Consider the following 24,282-nt stretch of genomic DNA (forward strand, 5'->3'; position numbering starts at 1 on the left):
TGTGTAAATTTAATACACTTCATCTTCAGCATGTTTAGTGCCACTTTTGTAAGTAACCACGCCCCCCGTCCAGGCCACGCCCCTTCCGCTTTTTTCATCACTCGCCATTGCCATGTATGAACGACTGACTTGCAGGTTATAAATCTGAAATGGTCTGATCTTTGTAGACTGCGTACACAGGGAACGATATATTGGAGGACGGTTAACTACTGTTTTACACAGCGTATTCATTTAACTCTTTGAATCATTTTCCAAAAGGAGGGTAATGTGGCGTCAAGTCAGTTTCCTTACTTTTTTTTTGAGCTCCACGCTGATGGCATTGGCCTCCTTCAGGTAGACGGCATTCCCCCACAACTGGTCACGGAGCGATGTGAACTGGTGGAACCTCCACTTCCTGAAGGCCCATTGAGCCAGGTTGAACTCGTGCTGAGTCCACGGCACTGTGGAACGCCAGGAGATAATGCATTTCTTAACATGGGTGGGCCAGGAAGTCCCGAGAATACATCTGGTGGAACGTTTTTTATTCAATTGTCAGGTCCCACGAGTCAAGTGTCAAGAAAAAGATTCTTTGTAATGCAGTCAGGGATCAGTCTCCCCATCCATGCATCCGATTTGTAAACCGCCTGTCCTCAATAAAGTCAGGAGTGTGCTGGAGCCTATCCCAGTGACATTTGGTTGAGAGGCGGGGTACCACCTGAACTGGTCTGCAGTCAAACGCAGGGTACATATACAGTAGATCAGATGTGGACAGACTTTTTCGTTTGAGGGCCACATTCAAAAAAAAAAAAAAATGGAGGGGCCACTTTAAAAATTCCTTCAACTTGAATGTATTAAACACGCTAAAATCAGTGATGCAAGCAGTTAAAAAATTGTTCAGTTATCATTTTGGAAAACTGTTACATAACAGCTTTCTGTGAACGATGAAAAGGCAAATTATTGAGGATTTTTTTTTTTAATTTGTTATGGAAAATAGACAAACACAATGTTATCATGTTTCAAAGTTTCATTTCGTTACATGCTTGATTGACCTCGAACGCGTGTGTTTATACAGCTGGTACACAATGGAGCACAGAGAATCAGGGGTCACTTTGAGGTGAATGGAGCCAAGGCGCTTGTTAACTGATAAGTTAGGAAGAAAGATTCAACTTTGGGCGGATAGGGACGACAGAATACGCTCCAGCATAATAAAATGTCCTTGAGCAAAAGTTACAGATGTATCAGTTCATGGGAAGATGTTGGTGCTTGTACCAGGGAAGTGTCTTGGCCTCCAGATGTCCACTGAGGGGCGTTTCATTGGGGCCGGCCGAGGGGCGTGTTATGTAAATGAAGAATGGGAATGTTTTTCTGACATGTCACTTGTAATTTGCATAAACTGTCAATAAAGGCCAGCAGGAGCTGCGAGAGTTCAGGTTTTCGGTTTGAGAAGCGAGCACGAGTTAGTGCGGCTTCAAGAATTATACCTCCTGCCTGGCAGTGAAAGACAATCTGTTCCTGGTTGAGTCTCTGTTCAACTGTCCAAGTGAGCATCGCTGACAATTTGGTAGTGGCCATATTTCTCACTTGAGTCGGTCCATCCCTGTACTGAACGGTTGCATTATGTGTTCGTAAATTAGACTTTGTTTCGGCGTAAATAGTTGATTGGCATCTTTGCATATTTAGATAAGCTGTATGCTATGCGAACCTATTTATTCATAATAGTGGCACCTATTTTTTTCTTGCTCTGGCCCACCAAAACTTTTTGTTTATTCACTCGCCTTGTGGGCCGTGTCAAATGTCATGTTTAGTTTACGCCCCGATGAATTCACAGATGATGTGCGATTTGCAAGCGTTTAGGAATCAATGGTCCCAGTACAAACCTTCCTCTTCCTCCTCCTCCTCGAGCTCTTCCTCATCGGGTGTTTCAGCAATGAGAGAACGAGTCTCAACCTGTTTCTGTAGTTCCTGTAGTTTGCTCTCATATACCTGGACAGCCACAGTGAAGAGGGAAAAGCACATAGACAAATTTGGATAAGCTGCATAACCAGTGGAGCGTATATAGCAGTTGTAACTACAGCTAAATGGCGTATTAGCGATTAAAAAAATGTTTTTTTTTAACAGTTGTATGCTTGGGGAACAATGTCTGGAGGAGATGCGAGGTCCTGTAGAAGCACAAGTCTGCTGTAGTCCAATGAGGGGCGCCATCTTCATCATCGTCGTCATCATCATTATGAGAGCTACACTGCCTCCAGTCCTGGTGACCTCATCGTCTTTGTTCAGTGTCTTGAGGGAAGACAATGCAGCCTTTTCATTTGTATTTGACCTCCGCCCTGCTGACATCCTACCAACAAATCGCATATTCGAGCGCAGTCCAACATTCGCTAAACAGCTTATTTGAAAAAGAGCCAGCCGGTGAAACATTGCCTTGAGTAATCAACGCAGTGGTGTATTATTTTACATCTTCAATAATAATAATAGTAAAAATGATGATTATGCAGATGCTGATGTAACGCTTGCTATACAATGAGAGGTGACATAAATTAACTGTGATCTGACTGTGTCTTCTATCATGTTGCAACTAAATTGGGGGCATGCTTCGCAGTCGCTCTTATCTGACAGTTGAACGGGACAACAAAATACGGCAGCCTGTCATCAACGCCACTCGCCATTCCCTTCATGTGTTTTCCAAGAATTAAGACTTTCTTTTCATTTTTCGCCTCCGTGTAAAAGATTTTTCTCATGCTGAACATAGTGTACCGTATGTAGCCTGTGACGGTGAGCCGACGTCATAAGTTGCAGAGGCTGTAAATCGATGCCTGCCTGTGACATCCACTCACGAGTGCGGCATTATCAATGACAGATGCATTGTAATGTGGGGAGCCAATTTTGGTTTTTTGTTTTTTTTTTTGGTTGTCAAGATTGGTTGTCATGCTGACCTGCCATTTATCAGAAAAGCTCGTGCTGGGAGCGCATCAATTTATTACAGTCATAAACCTCCGACAACACAAGATGTCAATACAGTATATTCTTTTCAACCCTGTGAACAATATGGTTTCCAATAGGTACGGACATTGTCACAAATTACTTGAACACACGTTTGTGCACGATCACCATGAGGCACTTTGATTATGCAAATGCAACAGCAGATTTACACCAGACGCTTTGAAATAACACTTCACACAAACATACATGGACAGTATATTTCAAAGGACAGTACGCTGTACAGTGGATTTAGCATACTGTACTTTCCAGCTTAACCTGGCTGCAATGTGCACCAATGCAAACATTAAATAAGCAATCTTTGACGACACATGTATGGGCGATTCAAGGTGTTGCATGTGAAAGATAGTCAACGCAGGTCAGGTTACATGTGTGGCATAAGCATTTGTTATATCCTTCAGCTTTCTCATTACAGCGTAGGTAAGTAAAAACAAGAAAATGTAAAAACAGTATTAGTCAAAGTCTCCCATTATACAGAGTGTGTTCGATTTTTCCTGAAGGATATTAAGGCCATAGTTATTAAAACTCATTCAGTACCAGCCAATTCTAGACCAAGTCTGAAAAGACGTTTAAAAACGTCTTTGGGAGTGAATGAGTTAAAAGAAAATACTTAAGGTTCGGGTTTAAGGCATAAATGCATTGAGAGGCAGACTCGCTGCTAATAAAAGAGGCACTCGTTAAAACAGTGGCGGAGCCTTCAGAGAGAAACTAAAGGTTGGTTTATAGGCTGTGTCATCCGTTGACGCATGTTCAAGATTATCTTCCCTCCAACATCTTAAGGCAGGTCTTTGGGAACAACGACAACATCCACCCAACAGAATTTAAATCAAGCAGCATACTAAGGATATAGAAATATAGCTATGTCGTATAACAGCTGTAAAACATAATGACCGTAAATGAGAAATGAAAAGGCCAACGTTTCTAAATTCTACTTTCATTGAACACTTTTTCTGGGCACTGAAGAGTGCATTGAGCTATTCTATCGTCATTATTAAAACACAGAAAAAAATGCACCACGTATTCAAACTGAGGTTCAAAGGTATTCACAACAGAGTCAAACGGTCGCGTCCAATCCTAATACTCAGTTCTATGGTTGACGGGAAGAAATGAATTTCTTTTCCAAAGTGTGTGCACGACAGCAACGCGTCTGTGTGTTCATACTGAGTGAGCTAAAAAAAATGAAATTAAATAAAAGCAACAAGTAAAAGGCAAATATGTAAACAATTGAAATCAACCAAGATACATTTGGCAAATAAAAAGGTGATTGAATTGTCACACCGGCTGAAAAAAAAAAATGAACAGTGAGCATGGCATGGGTATTGTGATAAAAACTGCATAATGCACGGTCATATGCCAAGGATACAATTTCATTTTTATAATACATACACTTTTGGATCAACCAACGACATTCTTTTTATGCTCAGTTGTGATCTGTAATGTTTTTTGTTGTTGATTTTTTTTTTTTTTTTGCCTGCTAAAAACGTTTGGGTTCAATTTCTAAACCGCGGTCTCTCTGCTGGCTTTCAGATTGGGGGCAGACATTTGCCTGCGGATGCGGGGAGGTGCCTGAAAGTTGAGTGGCTGGTTAGCATGGTCGGGCTGATGGTACTGCTGGTAGGTATGGAAGCCTGCATCCACATACATTGTGCTATTATAGTGGCACGGCTGTTGGAGGTGGGGCTGGGCGTACGAAGGCTGGTTCTGATAGTGGCGGGGCTGGTAGAAGGCCTGCGTGTGCCTCCGGTTGGCTTCAGGCTGCTGCAGGTGCTCCGTGGAACCTGAAGCCCGCTGGCGAAGGTTAAATGAGTTGCTGCGGCCTCGGTCCAGGGGCTGTTGATGGTAGTTGTTCCTATAGTTGGGTCTCTGACCCTGGTTTATTCCCTGCTCAAAGTGTTTGTTTCGGCGCTGGACCGATGGACTCGGCAACGAGGGAGTGACTTCTACGACGGAAGCGGCTATCTTTTCCTGAGACTGTACGACGGCATCCTGGTTTTCAGCATCCTCTTCCTCGACAGCTTCTTTTGGCACTTTTAGCTCAATCACCTTCTCGTCTGTAATAATGATATGCGTGCCGGGGCTCCAGGAGTTGCGGTGTTTCGGGTTACTTTTGAAGGGGAAACGTAATTTGCGATCTTCTGGGGGAATAAATCGGTGGGGTCCGGTGTGCCGGCGGAGCTGCTTGGAGATCTCTTGTTGTTGGAGGCTCTTAAGGCGGAGCTGCTCTTGACGTATCCAACGTGCGTGGCCTCGTTTTAGGCTCGAGTCATCTCCTGCGCTTAGGCCCGCTTGGGACTCCCCGTTCTCCGCGTCGGATGTTTCAGGCGCAGGCGGGTGAGGGCTCGGGGTACTTGCTATGCTAGGAGGAGGGTCTGTATTGGGAGGTGTCTCCTGACCCTCGGGGGTGATGAGTGGAAGGACCTTTTCCATTTTCACCATCTTGTTCCTGAGAGCACGGATCTCCTCATCTTTCATGTTGTTCTGTTTCTTGACCTCCTGCAAGATGTCCTCCAGCTTATCAATGTGCACCTTTAGCTCATCCATGACAACGCCACCGGCTCGAGGACCGTTGGTGATGACATCCTCAATACGCTCATCACCTACTCCGACGGTGTCCCAAACATCCCGAGCCACCGCCCTCCACGAGTCCCGCTCATTGGGGTCCTTCTTGCTGTAGCTTGCGCAAAGCTCCTTCATCTTCACGATGGCCAGCGCTTCGATTTCCTGACGCGTGTGGCGGAAATCATTGAGTGCTACTTCGTAGCAGATTTCTTTGACCGCCTGGATCTTCAAGTCTGAGATGGTCACCCACTTGGAGTCCTTGGTGATGCGGCGCCGCTGAGGGATCTGGTACATTTTTACTGGCTCTCTTCTCTTACCGCTACTGGGTAATCCACACTTTTTCACTATGGTTTGTAGTTTGCTGGGGGGCAGCTTTTCCCTCAAGGAGGTGATCAGTCTCCAACTCTCCTCGCAAGACCTCTTATCTGAGTCATCCCCACTATCAGAGTCGCCATCCTTGAGAGAACAACACAGGAAACAAACCAAATGGTCCCCAACCCCCCAAAAAAAGGAGAAATTACAATGGGAAATCAAAGAAAGGATGAAGGATGCTTTTAAAATAAAGATGAATACAAATGTATGAATATGCAACATGGGAACCTCAAATGGCGGTACTTTATCTAAGGACATTTTCAATATCAGATTTTGGTGGGCAGACTAATGCAGCCAAACAATGTTATCGAAATATTTTGCATACATCGTAACTTCAACAGATGTATAGCAACGTGCACCAAATCATTCCCAGCGTACAATGAAATTATATTTAGAATAAAAACAAGTAAACCGTGGCTTCCATTGACTTTCTTGTGTTTTTAAATGTGTCTTTTTTTTTCCAATCCTCTGTTGAAAAGATGGAAAATTTGAAACGAAAAAACGTCCATGAATTGGAACATTCAATTGATGTGCTCTCAATCTGAAACAATATTGCTCACAACGTTGCATATTGATATTAAAAGTAAAAATTGATTATGCTTGTCACGATAAGCAAAGAAATCTCAACAGCGGACAGAAGCTGCCGAATGAAGCTGATCTGTAGCGTTTTGTCAAATTCCTCTTCAGGACTGAAGATGGGTCCCACACGAGTTACTTGTGGCAGGAATACATGCACGTTCTTGGATTTGGAAGCTCTCCCCCGGTCAGCCCGCAGGGTTTGAATGTCTTAAGTATTAGCTGAGAGTTAGAGGAGTGCGTTCTTGCAGTTGATCAGAAAGCCAGAAGAGAGAGAACAGGCTTGGTGAAGGTTAAGTGTTAATTCGCTATAAGAAAGGTTAGTTGGAAAAGAAATGCAGTTTCTCATTTAGTTCGACAAAAAAAAAAAAAAAAAACATTACAGATCACAACCAGTAAGTGTAGTGTCTTTGGTCTTGCTGAACACAGAGTCTGCGAACAGCTCAACTGCACTAAAAATGTTCTGTCGCTGGGAGTTTGGACCATAAAACCTGTTGCTCTGAGATAATGCTGTAGGTTTTATTCACTCTGAATTAATGAATGGAAGCAGTGATAACATGAGTGAGGTGGCCCCCTCACTGAGCTAACGCCAGCGTCATACTCACAAGCACAGTTGGTCAAAGAAGTCAATGAGAAACCACATTGTCACTGCCAAAAACTACTCAGAGAGTTTTTGCTATCACAATGCAGTGTACATGTCAGCAACTGCATTGAGGAGATGAAAATTAAAAGCAAGAAATCTAGTCTAGCCAAAGCAAATTTATAGCCACCTAATAGTCAAATAGCCCAATAGTGAACCCCACAACTGACTCCATAGCCAGCCATGAATGAGTTAAGAACACATGCACTTAATGTGAACCATGCAAAACCAGCCTCCATTTATACAAAATGATTCTGTTCTGACAATGTCCTTATTTTTTTAATCATCAAAATTTGACATGCCAAAAAACTAGGGATGGCCATGATGATTATTTGATGCGCTGATTGTGAAGAATTTGGTGGACTCATTGGTGAGAATTGATTTCTTAGCACAACTGAGGGAAAACGGAGTCCACGCATTTGCTACAACCAGCAGAGGCGCTCGAACTCTGAACGGAGAACACGACGTAAGCTATAGAAAGCAGAGCAAGATTCACGCAGACCTGCGCAATATCACTGCGCAATGAAACACTCACACAGCACTCAAGATCCCATAAAAAAATCTAACAAAAAAACAACACTTGATTAACCCTTCATCGATGATTACTTTCAGTCAACCAATGAAATTTGGTTAAAAATGCCCATCCCTACTTAGTGCCTGCTGTTTTGCAAGGTTCAAAGTAACTACAGAACATCGACGAGAAGTGACAAAGAGGTTTTGGAAATAGGAGAAAGCTTCGCAATCCAACTCAATCCTTCAAATTGCGAGAGACCATCAGCTGAAAGCTCACCTGCTTCAAAACAAAATTTCCATGCAAGAAAAATAGACATGCACTGGTGCACACACACGCACGCACACACATAGCTCAGCATGAGAATTAGTAGTTGGCAATTGAAATGGGCCAAACAACTCCAAACTCTTGCATAAAAATGACAAGATTGCACTATCACTCAGAAAACTGCCTTTAGCTACGACAACTGGTACACGGAAAGCATCCTAGATATGGTTCAACCGATTCAGCAATCACTTGCTGCAATTGTATACCAACAAGCAATGTATACAACAAGTTTGTAGGAAGACCAACTGCTTTGAACTCACCAGTCTCTGCTGTTCAAGAAGTTGGTCAGCTTCTTCCTTCTCCTTTTTGTATAGGATTTCCATTTCGGTCAGCCTACCCAAAAAGAGCATCAGCTTTGAAAAATACAAGTTATCGTTACCGTTCGTGGTTTGAATGTCAATTTAATTTAAAGCATCACCTTTTCTCCATCTCCTGCTTCATGTCAATACCCTGTTTCTCCAGAAGCTCTCTCTGAGCGAAGGTCCAGTCCACTGGCTCCACAGGGGTTTCAGCCGACGGCGTTTTCTCCCTTTCCGCCCTGGCTTGCTCGGGGTGGTTGAAGCGGAACACGTGGTTCTTTCCCATAATGATACGGTTTCCTGAAAGAGAGCAGTGATTTAGTTCTTCCTCTCCTTTGTTTTATTTTAAATTGGGACTGGTCTTTTTAAGTGAACATACCTGAACGCAGCTGAATGGAGTCCTCAACTCGCTTGCCATTGACGTAAGTCTCTGATCCCTCACAGGGCACAAGCATGACGATAACTTCAGCAGAAACACACCAAGTAATTATTACAAACTCATTTGGGATTGTCTTTGTGCAAAGTCCATATATATGCGTCCATTCTATCCATAGACAATAGTGTTGATTTTGCAGGTAATTGGCATCTGCTTTTAAATCTGACTATGAGATAGGAAGGGATTATCAGTGAGTAAAACATTATTCAACGGAACAAACTACACAAAAACATGGGGTTTTACCATCTCCATTGGCATTCCTCTCACTGCGGAAAATACAGTGCTCCTCCTTGATATGAGCACCACTCAAAACAATATCCTGCCTTCTTTCAGCGTCAGCCTGTCCCACCCTGAAACCATTACAGAGGCCAATTTTATTCTCTTGCATTGCAAAGAAAGGCATTTCTGTTTAAATGGGACCTTCTGACATCTGTTCATTAGGATTCCTACATTTGATTAATCTGCATGAATGTGTTTTTTTTTTTGTTTTTTTTATTGGCAATTGCTGATTTCAAATTCACTTCACCAAGGCTAAAGTGCAGAAAGACACACAAGAATGGCAAATCTATTCATTGGCATTTGAGAGTGTGAGTAAGCCCTCTAGCTTGGTGAATTAGAAAGAGGAAAGATGAAACGAGCAACATGTTGCACACATTTTATGGAACACTGGCTAAAGTAGTCAGCAATATGCATGTATGATGGCTGCCCTTGATTTTAGATTTGGGAAGTATTGCTAAGTTTTCGACAGCATTTCAAATTCATGTATGCTGTTTATTTTACCTTGTAATTCCATCTTTGATATAGTAGAGTAGACACTCTGACATGAGGGGATCCTCGTTCAGGTTAACCAGGTGAGGAGTCTATCGCAAAAACATGACAGGGAGACAGTTAACTATGATGCAGTATTATAACAACATCCATCCATCCATTATCCGAACCATTTATCCTCACAAAAATGTAAATCGGGCACATTAGGTGGGCACAGTTTTCCACCACACATTGCTTATAAAAATGAATATTTCAAACACATTTTCTGACTGTCTGATTAATCTGTGCTAGCACAACACAGTCCTCTGTAAAACAACCAACCTTCTTTGGGGAGAAGACCCCATTAAAGTCTGTATAGAGATCACAAGGCTTCTCATTGAAATGCTAACCAATGGAGCAGCAGTGAATGAGAGAGAGAAAAAAAAGAATGAAAACAAATGAATGTGAACAAAAATGGGAAAACAAAGAATTCCAGTTAACTGCACAGGATGACTCTTTTAACTCTGACTTTTGTGCACAAGTAGCAAAAGCAGGTAAGAGTTAAGTCAGTACGAGGGCTTTTCCACGACACAGTTCTGGTGAAACTCCGTTCGACTCGCCTCGAGTTGAGCTGGCCGGTTTTCCACTTCAAAATAGTTCTGCTGGGAAACTGGAAAAACCTGGCCACACTCACGTCAAGTACAAAGGAGTACAACCGTTCATAATGCGGCTACTGGCATGAGTAGGGAGACAAATTTGATTTGAGGAAAGACTTGGGGGAAAAAAAAAACACTGCAGAAAAGTGGAGACTGCAGTGAGGAGTGGAATATAATCTATATCCAGACCTAAGGCACAGTAGCAGGTTAAGCTATGGGTGTTTCATTTCATATTATTTTTATTGCTAGCCACGTATGATCAAATGTTACAAGTGGGCCGAATGGCAAATGCTATCGACATGGCGAGCTTGTCAATGGAAAAGCCTTCATAGCTTGCTGAGCCTTGCGGAGCTGAGTAGGTACAGCACGATGGAAAAGGGGGATCAGGACACTAGTCTCTGTGAACTTTTATCTTCAAATTTAGCCTGATCAATTACATTTTTTTTTTGTTGTTTCAATCTAATAGCTACAAAAAACAAAGAAAGGGTATCTTCCTATGGGAATGACTCGGGAATTTAACTTTTTCTGCCTAATTGAATGGACAAACCTTCTTGGTGGAAAAACAATCAACTTGTTCATCAAATGGATTTTCACGGCTGAGCTGTGTACACGAAGGAGGCAAATGATCACGCGTAAAGCCAAAGACAAAACCATAAAAGATAAGATTAAAAGGAACGACAAAAGATGGCGCATGGAGGGTTCTTGAAAAACACGGTAACATGTGAAACACAAAGGAGGAAGTCAAGGTGGAGAGGAGGTGAATCACAAAACTCCCCTCAAGAAACTCATTCCACAGTCAATGTCTGCACACGTGCGTGATGATGACTGGCCTACCTTTTTAGGAGAGAACACCCCCAAAGTGCCTCCATCTTCGCGGATTGCCACGCCCATTTCAGCAAGTAATGCCTCCCTGTAAAGAAGGCACAGCAGGTACTATATATAATCTTTGTGTCTTGCACTATGGCACACAGAATACACAATGTCATGATGATTAGCTTGCATCTATTAAAAACAATGGATGAAATGTCACCATGTGCAAGATACGTTGAATGTAATGACACCAGAGGTTCAATAGAGCTTAGCGTGTATTGGTTGGAGGACTGACTATGGATTGACTGGCTATGTGCCTATGTGATAGTGACCTCTCCATGCGGATGGCCTCGGTCTTTCGTAGCTTCTCTTCCCAAGTTTCATTGAGCTCTGCAATGATCTTTTCAGATTCCTAAAAACACAAACAGAAAAAAAAGGCAAAATGTGAAACGGTTTACAGGCTTAAACGCCGATCCCAGTTCATCTTGTACTTCTACGTCTAATGTCATGTTTACATATGGATCACAAGGGTAAGCGGTGGGTTCACAAACACTAAAATAGACCAGTATATGCCTCACTCCAGGAGATAAAATGGAATTACTCAGGAGCTATTTTTGTCCACCTTCCTCCATATCTGCGTACGGGCTTGACGTCATTTGATAACAGTCAGAGTGGGCACTGTGGTTGTCATGGCAACTGCAGCCAGAACTATTTGGGTGATTGCGCTGCTCTATCAACAGTTATATGAGCGGTTTGGGATTGACGGGGGAAACCACCGGTGCTTTGAAATGACATAACATGAAATGACATTTAATTTGAGGAAGCTTGTTAGGTTGATTGTTTTTAGTGATCATACATTTGCAATTTATTAATGATGAATTGATTATGCTTGCAATGAAGAACGCTTATGCCTGCAATGAAGAACGCTTACGCTTTTAATAAATATATAATTATACTTTTAATAAAAATAAGCTCATATTTATAATAAAGAATGCATAATGCACTGCGTGACGGTTGAGACGCAACCACCTTTCTGAGAAAGTGGTTGCAAAGAGATAAGTATTAAGACTAAACAAGAGCAAGGTCGGACGTGGATGGAGTTGTCAACACCAGCTGCAACTTGGTGTTTTTGTAATGATTGCACACATGTATGTAATTTTCACTCACATACACACACATAGTCAAACAAGTTCAGTGTGTCTTCAACAGCCCTCACCCTTTAGGTTGGACACACCCATGTATTAGATTCCCAATGAGAAATAAATGAGAGGGCGAGCGGGGAGGTCCTTGGGTGACGTGCAGAGAACTGAAGCGTAACGCTTCTCCTCGTTTCCCCCTCGAGTGATTGGTACCAGAATCCAGCGTGTCCTCTCCTCATTGGGTCTTTTTTATGAATGTCTAATTGATAACCCTGACAAAGATTCACCGTACATTGTGTAAATATGTATTGTTTTGGACAACATAAAGATTGTGTAGTTTAAAATTTTACTACTTTATTCAAAAAGGTCTACTACACCTCATACAAGAAAAAAATGCATGTTTACTGTACGTTAAACCACTCCGCTCCGACTTGTAGACTTCAGTGGCACGATGTAGCCCCAGAGGCATGCTTTACCTTGAGTCTTTCAATAGCTTCCTCTCCCCCGGGGGTGGACATGATCCGCTCCTGTATGCTGGTGGCGGACTGCAGGGCCCCCTGGCTGCACAGTGAGCCAGAGGATGGAGAGGCTGTCAGGGAGCCAATAGGGGCTGTGGAGAAATGGCCAGGGCGTTGGTTCTCTGAGGCTATCAAGTATCTATTCTTATTGTTCTGAATGTCTTTGAGGTCTGAGCCGACAGCAAGAGGGAAAGAGAGGTGGGCCAGGATGGGGTGGGGAGGGGTGATAAAACATGAAATGAAAGGAACAAAATAGAACGTCAGGAGAGAGGAAGAAACGGAGACAGGGAAAGTGGGGGACAAAAGGAGGGAAGACCAATGTGAGACACACATTGTACCGAGTTAAGACAAAGGCACACCATAAAAGCTACAGGAAAGCAGTTTTCACAGAATATACAGTGGCTTCGTTTCTCCATCTGCTCTGACTGTTTGTAAAGCGAGTCAAAAACATCTGCATCTCCCTCTGTACAGCTCCTGAAAATAACTGTTCCTTGTACGCATATTTGTCTGTGCGAAAACTGCTATCCCTGTATCAAAGTTAGCGTGGGCGCCAGATTGACAATGCAAGATGGTTCAGAAGGCAAATGACATTTGATGACATGCTGCCCATGTTCAGACTGCAGTTCATCTCACACAGCCACACACACACTCAAGCTATCACTTATCCCTCATCCACATCATGCCAGAAGCACAACAATCAGTCCAAATGTCAAGATAACCAAAGAGAAAACACATCACTTTCCTTTTTTAAATGAAGGTGGATGACGTAAACACTTTTGCATCAAGGGCCACATATTCAACTACACAACATTTATGGAGGACTTTGGCAGTCCCAAGAGCCGAATTAGATTTTTGTTTTTAATTCCTTAACAATCCGAACACATTAACATGGAATATTAGTACAATGGAAAAGTTATAAGGGAAGGAGTGTTAGGAATACAGCATAGCGCAAACTAACAAACCAAACTACTCACTTTAGGTTAGTGGAATCTGATCAGGCTACACACAATTTCTATTTAATGCACCTTTTGGTCTGAAGCTCTGAACCTCAGCTTGACAACTGAGCAGTGGCATTCTAAAGCTTTGAGTAGTGTCACCTGCAGTGGACGATTAGTAAGAAAATAAATCAATACAAAGAAACACAACTATTCAAAAAAAGATGTGAGAATGTGAGTTATGGAATAGCATGTATACGGGAGACTCGCGTGAAAAAAGGACACTCTTAATGGTCATTTGGGACCCTGCGATTGGCCAATTTCACCGACACAAGCACAGGCTAAGCTAATAGCATGCTAACCATGGCCAGACCAGCACAGCGAGGGAAGCCTTGCATTTCTATTCACATTTAGCACTTCCAAATTATCATGCAAAGCTGGTAGCAGTTTTAATTAAGGCTGGGCGATATGGCTATCTAAAATAAAGTCTTTCGGATGATCATACAAGAACCAAAAAAAATCAGTCGACATTAAATCAACAATTACCATGATATTTATTTTTGGGGGTAAAAAGATAAAAAGATATCGGTATGAAACTACTCCATCAGGAAGCGCGAGTTAGCGGTCTTGAGCAACCGTGTTGGAATTGGGATAGCAGCTAGCATTATAGTCTCAACAAAAGAAATGGTCACAATAATTAGGCGTTTAGTAATTATGCATTCACAGTAAGTGATCTTTAAGAATTATCCTAATTTTGTGGTTTAATTGTAGTAATTGAGGTCAAAAGCAGTACATGACTTGGTGCTGCTTGAAAAAATAACTGATAACGCCGTTGTTAAATCCACATAGTCCATTTTTGAAAAATTCCCATCCCAAATCTAACTCTGCAATTCAAAAAACTGGGGAGAAAAAAAATCCAATGGCTTGGTTTGAAATGATGACTATTTGACATATAGTGTTCATTGAAATTAATGTTTGTTTGCTTTTCTGGCAAGGGGGGTTCTTTTTTATTTGGTTGCTATGACAACTTCAATCGCTGTTAAATTGTTGTTAAAAAATACCCTACTAACTTCAATATATCGCCCAGCCCTAGGTCTTAAAGCAAAGTTCTCGTAACTGCTAAAGGGCAAACAGTGAAAACGGTGCATGGCAACCAGACATATACAAACATTTGATTCCACTTCCTGGGCAATCATCCCCCAGAGGATCAACTGAGGGTAAGAAGGAAAAGATGAAAGGGGTCAGAGTTCAGAACAGGTAGAATGGTAGGGAAGACGTTTTAGACATTATTGGCTGAGTAGAATGAGAATGGAAACAACAACGACAACAAATGGTGACACGGGTCTGGTTAAATGCAAAGTCAGAAATGAGCAAGTTACTGTAGGCCCAGTTTGTACCTCTTATGGAATCAAGAACCTAAGTGTAACTGTAGATTTCCATTGTTTGTCACACAGAAAGAAATACACCAGTATTTACAGTCATTATTTGTGAGCATACTTGCAGAATCTGCAGACTGGACTCAACAATATTGTAACTGGGAGCTATTTGAAGCATGACTGCACACCAAAAATGCAATTGGGTTGAAAATCCTTTTTAGTTAGTGATCATTGTAAGAGAGTTCAATCACTGCCCAGTGATGGCTATGCTATAGACAACTATGTGGCAGAAAAAAAAAACAGAAATGAGATGATAAGAGAGTGAGGCCATGCTGTGTGGAATGTTGACGTAACACTCACTGTCCAGGATGTCTCCCAGTCCTTGTGCACGCAGCAGCTCCTTCAGTCGGGCCACTTCATCCTTCAGGTCACGCACCAGCTTATTGTTAGGATCCTCATTGATGACAGCATTGCATTTGATATTCTTGGCTCGATCGGCGTAGCTATAAATCATTAAGAGCAGATTGGAATGATCTGGAATTATTTATAACAATGTCCAGCAGGACGAGAATCTTACCGCAGTGTGCTCAGAGTTTCATCATAATTGATATCAGCAGGACTGAGGGCAGCAACCATTGCAGTTCTGGAATTTCCGCCTATTAAAAAAATATATGCATAAACCTCAAGACATTTTTGGAAGACAAAAATGAATAAATCTTTATTTTCATCGATTCCCAAAAAGAATAGCATTTCCACCCGACTTTGTCATTTATGTGAGGAAAATGACATTAGCATGCTGGTCCATTGTTTTTGTTCCATTTTCATAACTTGTTGATTATATGTACTTTATTTTATATATAGTGCATAAACACGCCCAAATCATTAAGACACATTGTAGATCAATGTAATGCATATGAGGAATGTCCTCCACAATCACTTCTGTATCACCGCATACAAAATGTGTACATTGTTTTGTTCAAACAATACAATAAATACAATACAATACATCAAACAAATGTTATTCAATCATTTCACTGCCAAGTGATGTCAAACAAATTCGTTAATTTCCATACCAAGGTTCTCCCTCAAGAGCCATGTCAAAACGGAGTCTCTGTATGGGATGAAGTCTGACTTCTTTTTCTTCTTGCTCTGAAATAAAAATGCAAGTAGCCTTTTCAGGTGGATGACGATTTTTAACAAGGGTGTGGGATGACAATAGTGATGGCAGTGGATTGTACAATATGATGCATGATGAGAAAACATAAAGCCACTTGAAATCCTTTTTGCCAAACAGTTGAAGACCTCACAGCCCATGGAGACTGAATGCACAGAAATATATTACAGAAACCAAATAGGTCTGCAATGTTAAAAAAATAAAAAATAAAACAATTAAAAAAAAGTCGTAGTAGTGTAGTAAAAAATATCTTAATGAAGCGCACACAGAATGTCAACACTACATATTACAAAAGGCAGTCAAATCTGGACCATGGGATGAATCAGAGGTTAATGATTGAGCTGCCAATGGGTTTACCTTGCTGGTACAGTTATCCTGTGTAAGCGGGTATTTACAAGGACGGGAGAAAAGACAAGGGCAGATATTACAGCGTGCCAGACAAAAACAAAGGGAAAAGAAGAGCAAAATTAAAACAGACAAGACACTCACCACTTCAGCCAGGGCAGAGATGACCTTTCCTAACGTGGTTAGGGACTTATTGATGTTTGCTCCCTCCTGCAACCAAATAAATATATTACGCATGTAGCAACAAGTGAAGCCATTTACACTCTTATTCTGTCATGCAGAAATCAAGTCTTACCTTCAGCCGGGTGCCTTTAGCTCCAGTGGAATCTGCTCTTTCACTTCCTGCCAAGTCCACAAGACTAATTTTACTGACCTGAAAGTGGAGCAGAAGCAAACAATGAAATGTATATACTGTTGGACATGACCATAACAAGTCAAGCTGCAGCTGGGGAGAATTGTGTTCATGCAAAATACAATGTTCTTTGTGCCGGAGGAAATGCTATCACAAAGCAATCTAGGCCAAAATAAAATTAAGAAACACTCACAAAAAAAAAAAAAAAAAAAAAAAAGTTCACATTAGTGGTGCTCCAACAGATCAGCCATCCATTGTGATCGCCATATGCCTTTCATCGCCGATCACAAAAACTGATCACCAGCTGCTCGAACTTTGTAGCCTGCAGCCAATGAAAGACCAGCCTGTGTGCAGCGGAATCGTAATACATGCTTGTGCATTTTCTGCACTGTCAATTTGAAATAATGTCCTACTCCTGTACAATAAAGGGATGGAGATTTCAAGAGAATTATTTTTTTTAATCTAAAATAATCATTAGTGAGCAGGTCTAATATTGAAAAATGGAAAGTTAATCCATGTGAACGGAATCAGTATCGGTCGATCTCACTCAGGATTGGCAGCATGAGTCCCTGAGTGGACCACCCCAAGTTTGTGTGTACAAAAAGGGCGACACCGACATCCATTTACAACTGTAAAAATGGTGAGAAAGGCCCCAGAGTCTTGAGCGGTGCCTACTTTTTCAGTGGAAAGGTCTGTCTCACTGTCGTGTTTTCGCTGCGTGAAGACAATGGTGAAAACTGCATGGGACCTGCTGCTGGTCTCATTCATGTTGGTGGCCGCCACAGTTCTGTAAGCGAAGAGAAACAGTCATAATTATGTTCCTCCAAATGCCATGAAGCTTTGTTTGAATATTCAAATGCAGCTTTGAAATTATTGTGCACACAACAAAGAAATCACGGGGCTTTACACCGATTCGAGTGACTGCAAAATTAGGGATTATTCTGCGTGGCGGAGGTGGATAATACCATGAAGACATCAGACACAAACATACATTGCACACTGGGAGGGCTTATTTCGAGTACATGGCGTGTAAAACCCATATCTCCTCCTGTGACTGTCCCTATTGAGTCAGCAGCGTAGGAAGATTAAGGCAAGGTTCACTCCTCCCAGCAGGAAATCGCACAGTGACACAAATACACACGAACACGCGGACACTACCATATTTTTCGTGCTATAAAGCGCACCTAAAAGCATTCAATTTTCTCAAAAATTGACAGTGCACCCGATAATCCAATGCGCCTAAAATAAAGAGACTGTAACACTTTTTAAAATAGGCCATATAATCCGAAGCACCTTATAGTGCAGAAAATACGGTAATTCAATGCAAGTGACAACATGAGTCCGTGAATGAGATGCACTCAACAATTGAAACAAAGGTTATTTTTAGGAGGCATGTCATTCTCATAACGAGCTTCAAACTTTGAAATTAGCAGGGAATTTGTGGTTTTGCTTGCAATTTGATGTTCTTTGAACAATACTATATAATAACATAAGAAAGTGAGATAATAACGAACTTCCGCATTCCGTTTACTTCTGAGACATCCGGCAACTTTCCTCCAAAATATAATTCCACTGATCTGATTACACACCTGGCCTTATTGCCCGCATCCATGAGGTCAGCGATGTCTGTATAGGAAGTGACGGCAAGCTTGGAGAGGTCCTCTACGTAGGGGCCCAAAAGCGGATGCTCTCTCACCCGGAGATTCCCTTTGTTCTTGGGATTGAGCAGATCTCGCACCCGCTCACAGTAGATCTCCATGTAACTGACCTGCAGACAAGGGCTTATAGTCAGTTCCTCGTCCAAACCTAAACGCGTTGATCATGTACGGTCAGGTCCATTAATATTTCGATTTTGACACAATTTTCAGCAATCCATCTCTGTACAACACAACAATGGAGTTCAAATCAAACAATTAAGATGCGCTTTAACCCTTTCAGGGACAGCGTTTACTGCAGTGGACAGCTTATCATGTTATCAGGTTTCAAAATGCATGAAAGGTTGAATTGCAGACTGAGCTTTAAATTGAGGGTATTTAGATCCAGATCAGGTGAACGGTGTAGGAATTGCAACACATTTCATATGTGCGTCATCTTTGTAAGGAACCGAAATGAATTAGCTGACAGGAACCTATACAAGGCCTGGAGTTCATTTCAAGTATGATATATCTATTTAGAATTTGGTGAGGTCATCTCTCAACATGAAGTCCAGCATAACTTTCACGTCATCAATCATTAGACAATAACCTGAATGTTTTTAAACATGCCTACCAGTGATAACAGTATTTATTTCAAATATAAAATGTTGTTTTTGGTCAAATGCAAAGTTCCAGGTTATTCAGCACAGCAATGTTTCAAGACAGTTTATAGGTTGTAAAGAACTGACAATAGTCATTTGTTGAATTTGGAGCATTAGGAGGTTGCATTTGCTGAAAAGCATTTCAAGAGGTTCAAATTACATTTCTACATGGGACCTCTTATTTGCCACTTTGCAAGTCTTGCGTTCATTTAACATGTGAGTTTTTGCAGATTGTCTTCTTGAATTCATTTGCAGAATATCAGAATGACCTCCCAAAGCTCCCAAAGTTTGGATGTGAACTACCCCTCACCCTCATGGGACAAATGAGGGTTTGTCAACTCCAACATGTCTTGACTTCATTTCAGATTAGGCTGACATTAGTGCTCTTTCTCATTAAAAAGGCGAAAAAAAACATCTAAAGACTGGGATGATATCAAGTGTCAATCATTGTATTTTGGTGCTTGTTTTTCATTGTACCTTTTATGGCTTTGCCGAAGCCGGCCCACCGTTACTTTGTTGATTTTTTAATCTGTTATGAGCCCCAGCGTTATGGGACATCCTCATGCATGATCTTTCTTCATAGTTACGACAAAGCTGAGCGTGCCTTTGAGGCCGTTTGCCTCAGTTCTGGAAAATCCTACCACAACATCCCAGATCTGCCAACTCGACAGCATCCTTTTAATGTGAATCTACAATTATTTCCCAAGAGAAATGTTGTAGGGAAATAAAGATGCCATATTTTGACATTCATATTACAAAAGGCAGTTTAAGGCTACTGGTGGGAAAGCCAATGTCAAAGTAATAAGATGACAGATGAGAAAATAGCCCTGAGATTTACCTCTACAGAATAGGAGAGCTCCTCTTTGTTGCTATCCTCGTTGATTTTCTCAAACAGATCCTCACAAAGCTGAAAGAGAGATCAATGCAGCATCTTGGTACTAACAGCCCATCGAAAAGTATTTGCGGAAAACAAAAATGTAAGCATTTGGCACATTAATCAACTCAATTAAAATAAATACATGGGTAACTCCACTGTCACTAAAGTAGCACTGAGGGACAAACCATGGGAATGATTCCCTCCTGGCCTTCCTCCTGTTTGCCCATCATGGTGTAGGATTTGCCAGCTCCAGTCTGGCCATAAGCAAAAATGCACACGTTGTAGCCCTCGAAGGCGTGCTGCAGCATTTCCTTGCCAATGTCATTGTACACTTGGTTCTGCGCAGCAAAGCAGGGGTCTTCCGGCTGCAGTGGAACAAAGGACAGAATGCAGAATATGTTAAAGTCCCTATAAAACATATTCCTTTATTCGCCATCATATTAAAAAAGAAGAAAAAAAGAAGAAAAAAAAAGGCTCCACTCACCGTCGTGTGGGACCAGTAGGAGTAATCAAAACTGAAGGTTTTTGCTGGTTCTTTCGGGGCTTTGGGGTTGAGGATAGCTGAGGATAAGGAACAAAGTTATGTGTTAAGGTGACTTTCATTGTTTTGCCGCTCAGAACACGTTATGGAAACATTTTGAAAAAAATCCAGCTACAAAGATAGGGCTTCTGTTGAATGGCCCCAAGTATAGCTTTCCTCTACTGGAGCATTGGAGGGAGGGTGGCTGGGGGGTTGGGGGGTCTACACCTGCTGTAGCTGCCATAGACCTGATGACACTTGACTTATGCACGACTGGAGTGTTTCCTATGGCCACACAGACATTTCCCATTGCACGAGAATCTGCAACTATGCGTGGCATTTCATCCCTCTCAACCATGCTTGCTGCGACGCGTGGGCACGCTATTAAAGCTTTCCACACACTGAATGCAAGACGAAAAGAAAAGAAAGCATGCCGTAACTGAGAATTTACTGGAGGACATTTGCAGACATCGATATCTTGGCCGGCTCAATACTTTGCAATCCTCTTCTCTATTAAAATGGATGTTAGTCTTTCTTGTGTGCCATCCGCTGGCAATGTAAACATGAAGGGGTGGTGGATGACATGCATGTGCAAAGAAATAAGGTTTGAAAGACTAAATGCACTGGGCCTAGCAACAATGCAAACAGCAACTATTGTGAGCTAAATAAATCTCCAAATGGATGCTTCCAGTCTGCTTCTTGTCATGTCTGTGAGCAACAACGCCAATGCAACTTCTGAGCTTCGTTCACGGGCAAATTAAATCCTCGACTCGCGCTTCGACTTTCGGACACTGTAGAGGCTTTTGCATCACGATATCCCCATCAGAGTACTCGTAGGATTCAGCACGCTTATCAATAATGCAGGAGACGTGGAGAGACGGGGGCTGGGTGTCACCTTCCATCGGTCACATACTGACAGAAAAGCACAACATGTCCTCAGACACCAATACACTGACAGCCTCATGCAAAATATGTGACAATTCAGTAGCACTCCCTAACTGAGGAGCCTAAACCCCAGTATAGGTAGAAAAGCGATTCATTTCTGAGCGATGTACATAAAATCATTGATTAAAATTGTGGATGAGGGAGTGCACGACTTGAGTGCAACCAGCAGTCGAGTCGGCGTGGTCGCTGTCTAAAGAAAAACATGGCAAGCTTTGTGATGTTTCGCTGCACCGATATACCTGTATGAACTCTGCTCGTGCTGTGGCATATGGACACATAGATATTTTTCATTTTTACATCCTGAGAAATAATAATGAAACAGATAAATTTTTCACACAGAATTAATGGCAATGTTATCATGCTTAATGTAATGTCTATTTATGTGATTTAACTTTCCTTGTAAGGGAAATTTAGTAAAAGGCCCATCCATGCAATCTACCGACAGATTAAGGTACAATAGCAGAGTGGAAGCTTCCACATTGGTTCCTGAAAGAGGATACAGTGGTACAAGTGGCTAAATAAAGCTAAAAATTCACCTTTGACCTGCCTTCAAAGGGGAATTGGAGCCCGGGTATTTACAAACGCGAGGGTGTTTTGGTAACCAGTGCGCCTCCGTTCCCTTTTCCTGGAACAATTTACTCTTGCAAACAGGGGGCAGCTTAAGCGATGATTTGAACACCCATAAAACAGAAAGACGACGACAATAGCGTGGGATGGCGATGACAAGCCAGCAAAATGAGGGGACCATCCAGTCATTCTGATTATCACACATGACGTGAACCCTCTATTGTTGAGCAAAAATGATTTGTCTTCGTGTTTTATTGACGTTGAAGAAACTTTTCTCAGAAGCAGATCATAGGAGACTGCTCATCACCGGGAGGTGAACCATGTTTGGAAAATTCCTTGAAGGCCATGCTCCCCTGCACACAGAAATTTGTCTCACACACACGGTCCGGCCGGTCTATCAGTAAAGCTCTCAAGTCGGGCTCCAACTAACAAATGTTAACACTCGATTTATTTGTCGATGATGTTGTCAATTAATTGATGAATATGATTTTAACGAAAGAGTTTTAATTTCCACCCTTTCTCCATGTTTTATTTTGATTCAATGCCAAAATAATTTTTATGGCAGACTACAGGAATGCTGAGCATTTGGACGCTTTTTTTTAGTAAAACAAGTATCCAAATGATTAATCGATGATCAAAAATAATTAGTGATTAATTAGATAATCTGTTAGTTGTCGACTGACGATTAATTGTTGCAGCTAAACTCTCAAATGAAGCTACTTAACAACCACAAATATAGCCGTATTAATGCCTCGATTTGCTCCCAGCAAAGAAAGCTCAAACGTGGCACGTGTACGAAGATTCCTTCCCGACTTCTACTTCAATATTCCTTTTGTCGACCTGTTGAATTTTAGTGTTGAAAAACAAGCCAGAAGGAGGTGAGATTGTGTCGATGTGTTGTGAAAAAACAAAAATGGAAGCCTACACACGAACAGTAAGCCATGCAGCAGAATGAGAATGAAACGTTCCCTGTTTTCAATTTATAATAAATATTCCCAGGAGAGAAAATCTTCCTGAACTTAAAATGGCAGACGAGTCTGCAGTGTAATCAACGCCGTCATCACACGTCTTTCTAAACCATGGCAACAGGTACGGAAGCAGCTACTTGTTGCCATAACAACTTCCACTTGGCACAAAGAGGGAGGATGCAGCACGCTGTTCTCTGTATTCTGTTTCTTCAACTATTTCCCCACAGCTGTTTAGATGACAGTGTACAGAAAACAAGATTAAGACTAATAATGTAGCAACTGCATGAGTGCAATTTCAGCATCGGAATACCCATCATGTGAGAGAGAGTGTAGATATTTTGCTTCAAAAGCCACTGAAAGTGTCAAACTATAAGGATTCTTACAACAACTTTCAAAATGCACAAACCACACAATAGTATTATAACCGGTAAGCACCAAGTCTACACACACACACACACACACACACACACAAAAAACCCCCATCTCGTGATGGCGATTGTTCAGCCCAAAATTAAACATATTACAACCCAATAAAGCGCACATACACACACACACCCACACACACACACACACACACACACACACACACACAAAAAACCCCCATCATAACTGGGTCAGCATCTGATTATCAAGAAAGACTTTACCCGCAAGACATAAAAGGATGGCAGGCAATGAACAATGAGACGAGTCATTGAGCAGAGAGGAATTCACAGCAGAAACACCATTACAGAGAAGGCCTAGTCAAATATTTATTTGCTCCTAAATGTCACTGATCCAGATTTTCGCTTCCTGATGAGCAGGATAAGTTGGACAGGTTGTTATTGCTCCATGGGCGCTTACCATTTTATGATGAGGTGCATACCTGTTAACTATCCACATCCTGCTAGCTAGAGAAGACCACTCGTAACCGGCAGATATGTTGCACTACGGCATTCAACATGGGGCCAGTAATCCGGCCAGAGTGAAGCTGCCTGCAGTAATATGGTTGTTAGAGGGTCTCTGCACACCAGATGGGGACTAAAAGCTCGGGCCATTCGCTTGAGATGAGAAGGGGAATTGTCCTGCCTCTCCCACTTGGGAATCCAAACATCTGGACAACATAGATTGGCAGAAAATTCTTACTATTTATTTATTTATGTATTTATTTATTTATTTTTGCAATTACAGGCAGCAGGTGAATGTGTATGTGTGTGTGTCTGTGTTTGTGTGTTTGTGTGTTTGTGTGTTTGTGTGTGTGTGTGTGTGTGTGTGTGTGTGTGTGTGTGTGTGTGTGTGTTGGATTCAAATTAGCACGTTTGTCCTTCAGTCCCTGGAATGGTACTTAGCCTCCCTGCGGCCTGTGCAAACCTGAACTGCATGGT

The 24,282-nt window shown here is 41.9% G+C and overlaps 1 protein-coding gene across 15 annotated transcripts in view; it reads right to left on the reverse strand.

The window, feature by feature from the left end:
* Positions 1-24,282, reverse strand: part of kif1b (kinesin family member 1B) — a 57,227-nt gene that overhangs the window by 17,690 nt on the left and 15,255 nt on the right. For 2 of the 15 annotated variants that reach the window (XM_019887981.1, XM_019887970.1), the window contains exons 3-25: positions 20,406-20,482; positions 20,107-20,286; positions 19,883-19,951; positions 18,338-18,516; positions 17,424-17,535; positions 16,692-16,769; positions 16,541-16,606; positions 16,409-16,426; positions 15,951-16,026; positions 15,455-15,533; positions 15,238-15,380; positions 14,671-14,712; positions 13,592-13,663; positions 12,525-12,736; positions 11,242-11,321; positions 10,934-11,009; positions 9,477-9,556; positions 8,940-9,046; positions 8,640-8,723; positions 8,380-8,560; positions 8,222-8,294; positions 1,857-1,962; positions 292-440 (exon numbers count right to left, since the gene is read on the reverse strand). In XM_019887981.1, the coding sequence (XP_019743540.1) occupies positions 292-440; positions 1,857-1,962; positions 8,222-8,294; positions 8,380-8,560; positions 8,640-8,723; positions 8,940-9,046; positions 9,477-9,556; positions 10,934-11,009; positions 11,242-11,321; positions 12,525-12,736; positions 13,592-13,663; positions 14,671-14,712; positions 15,238-15,380; positions 15,455-15,533; positions 15,951-16,026; positions 16,409-16,426; positions 16,541-16,606; positions 16,692-16,769; positions 17,424-17,535; positions 18,338-18,516; positions 19,883-19,951; positions 20,107-20,286; positions 20,406-20,482 (2,339 nt within the window). Of the gene's footprint in view, positions 1-291; positions 441-1,856; positions 1,963-2,935; positions 5,992-8,221; positions 8,295-8,379; positions 8,561-8,639; positions 8,724-8,939; positions 9,047-9,476; positions 9,557-10,933; positions 11,010-11,241; positions 11,322-12,524; positions 12,737-13,591; positions 13,664-14,670; positions 14,713-15,237; positions 15,381-15,454; positions 15,534-15,950; positions 16,027-16,408; positions 16,427-16,540; positions 16,607-16,691; positions 16,770-17,423; positions 17,536-18,337; positions 18,517-19,882; positions 19,952-20,106; positions 20,287-20,405; positions 20,483-24,282 lie in introns of those variants that run through there. The other 13 variants (XM_019887980.1, XM_019887982.1, XM_019887974.1 and 10 more) reach the window with 12 other exon arrangements.

Source organism: Hippocampus comes, unplaced genomic scaffold (assembly GCF_001891065.2).
Source record: "Hippocampus comes isolate QL1 unplaced genomic scaffold, H_comes_QL1_v1.1 scaffold14, whole genome shotgun sequence".
NCBI classification, from domain to species: domain Eukaryota; kingdom Metazoa; phylum Chordata; class Actinopteri; order Syngnathiformes; family Syngnathidae; genus Hippocampus; species Hippocampus comes.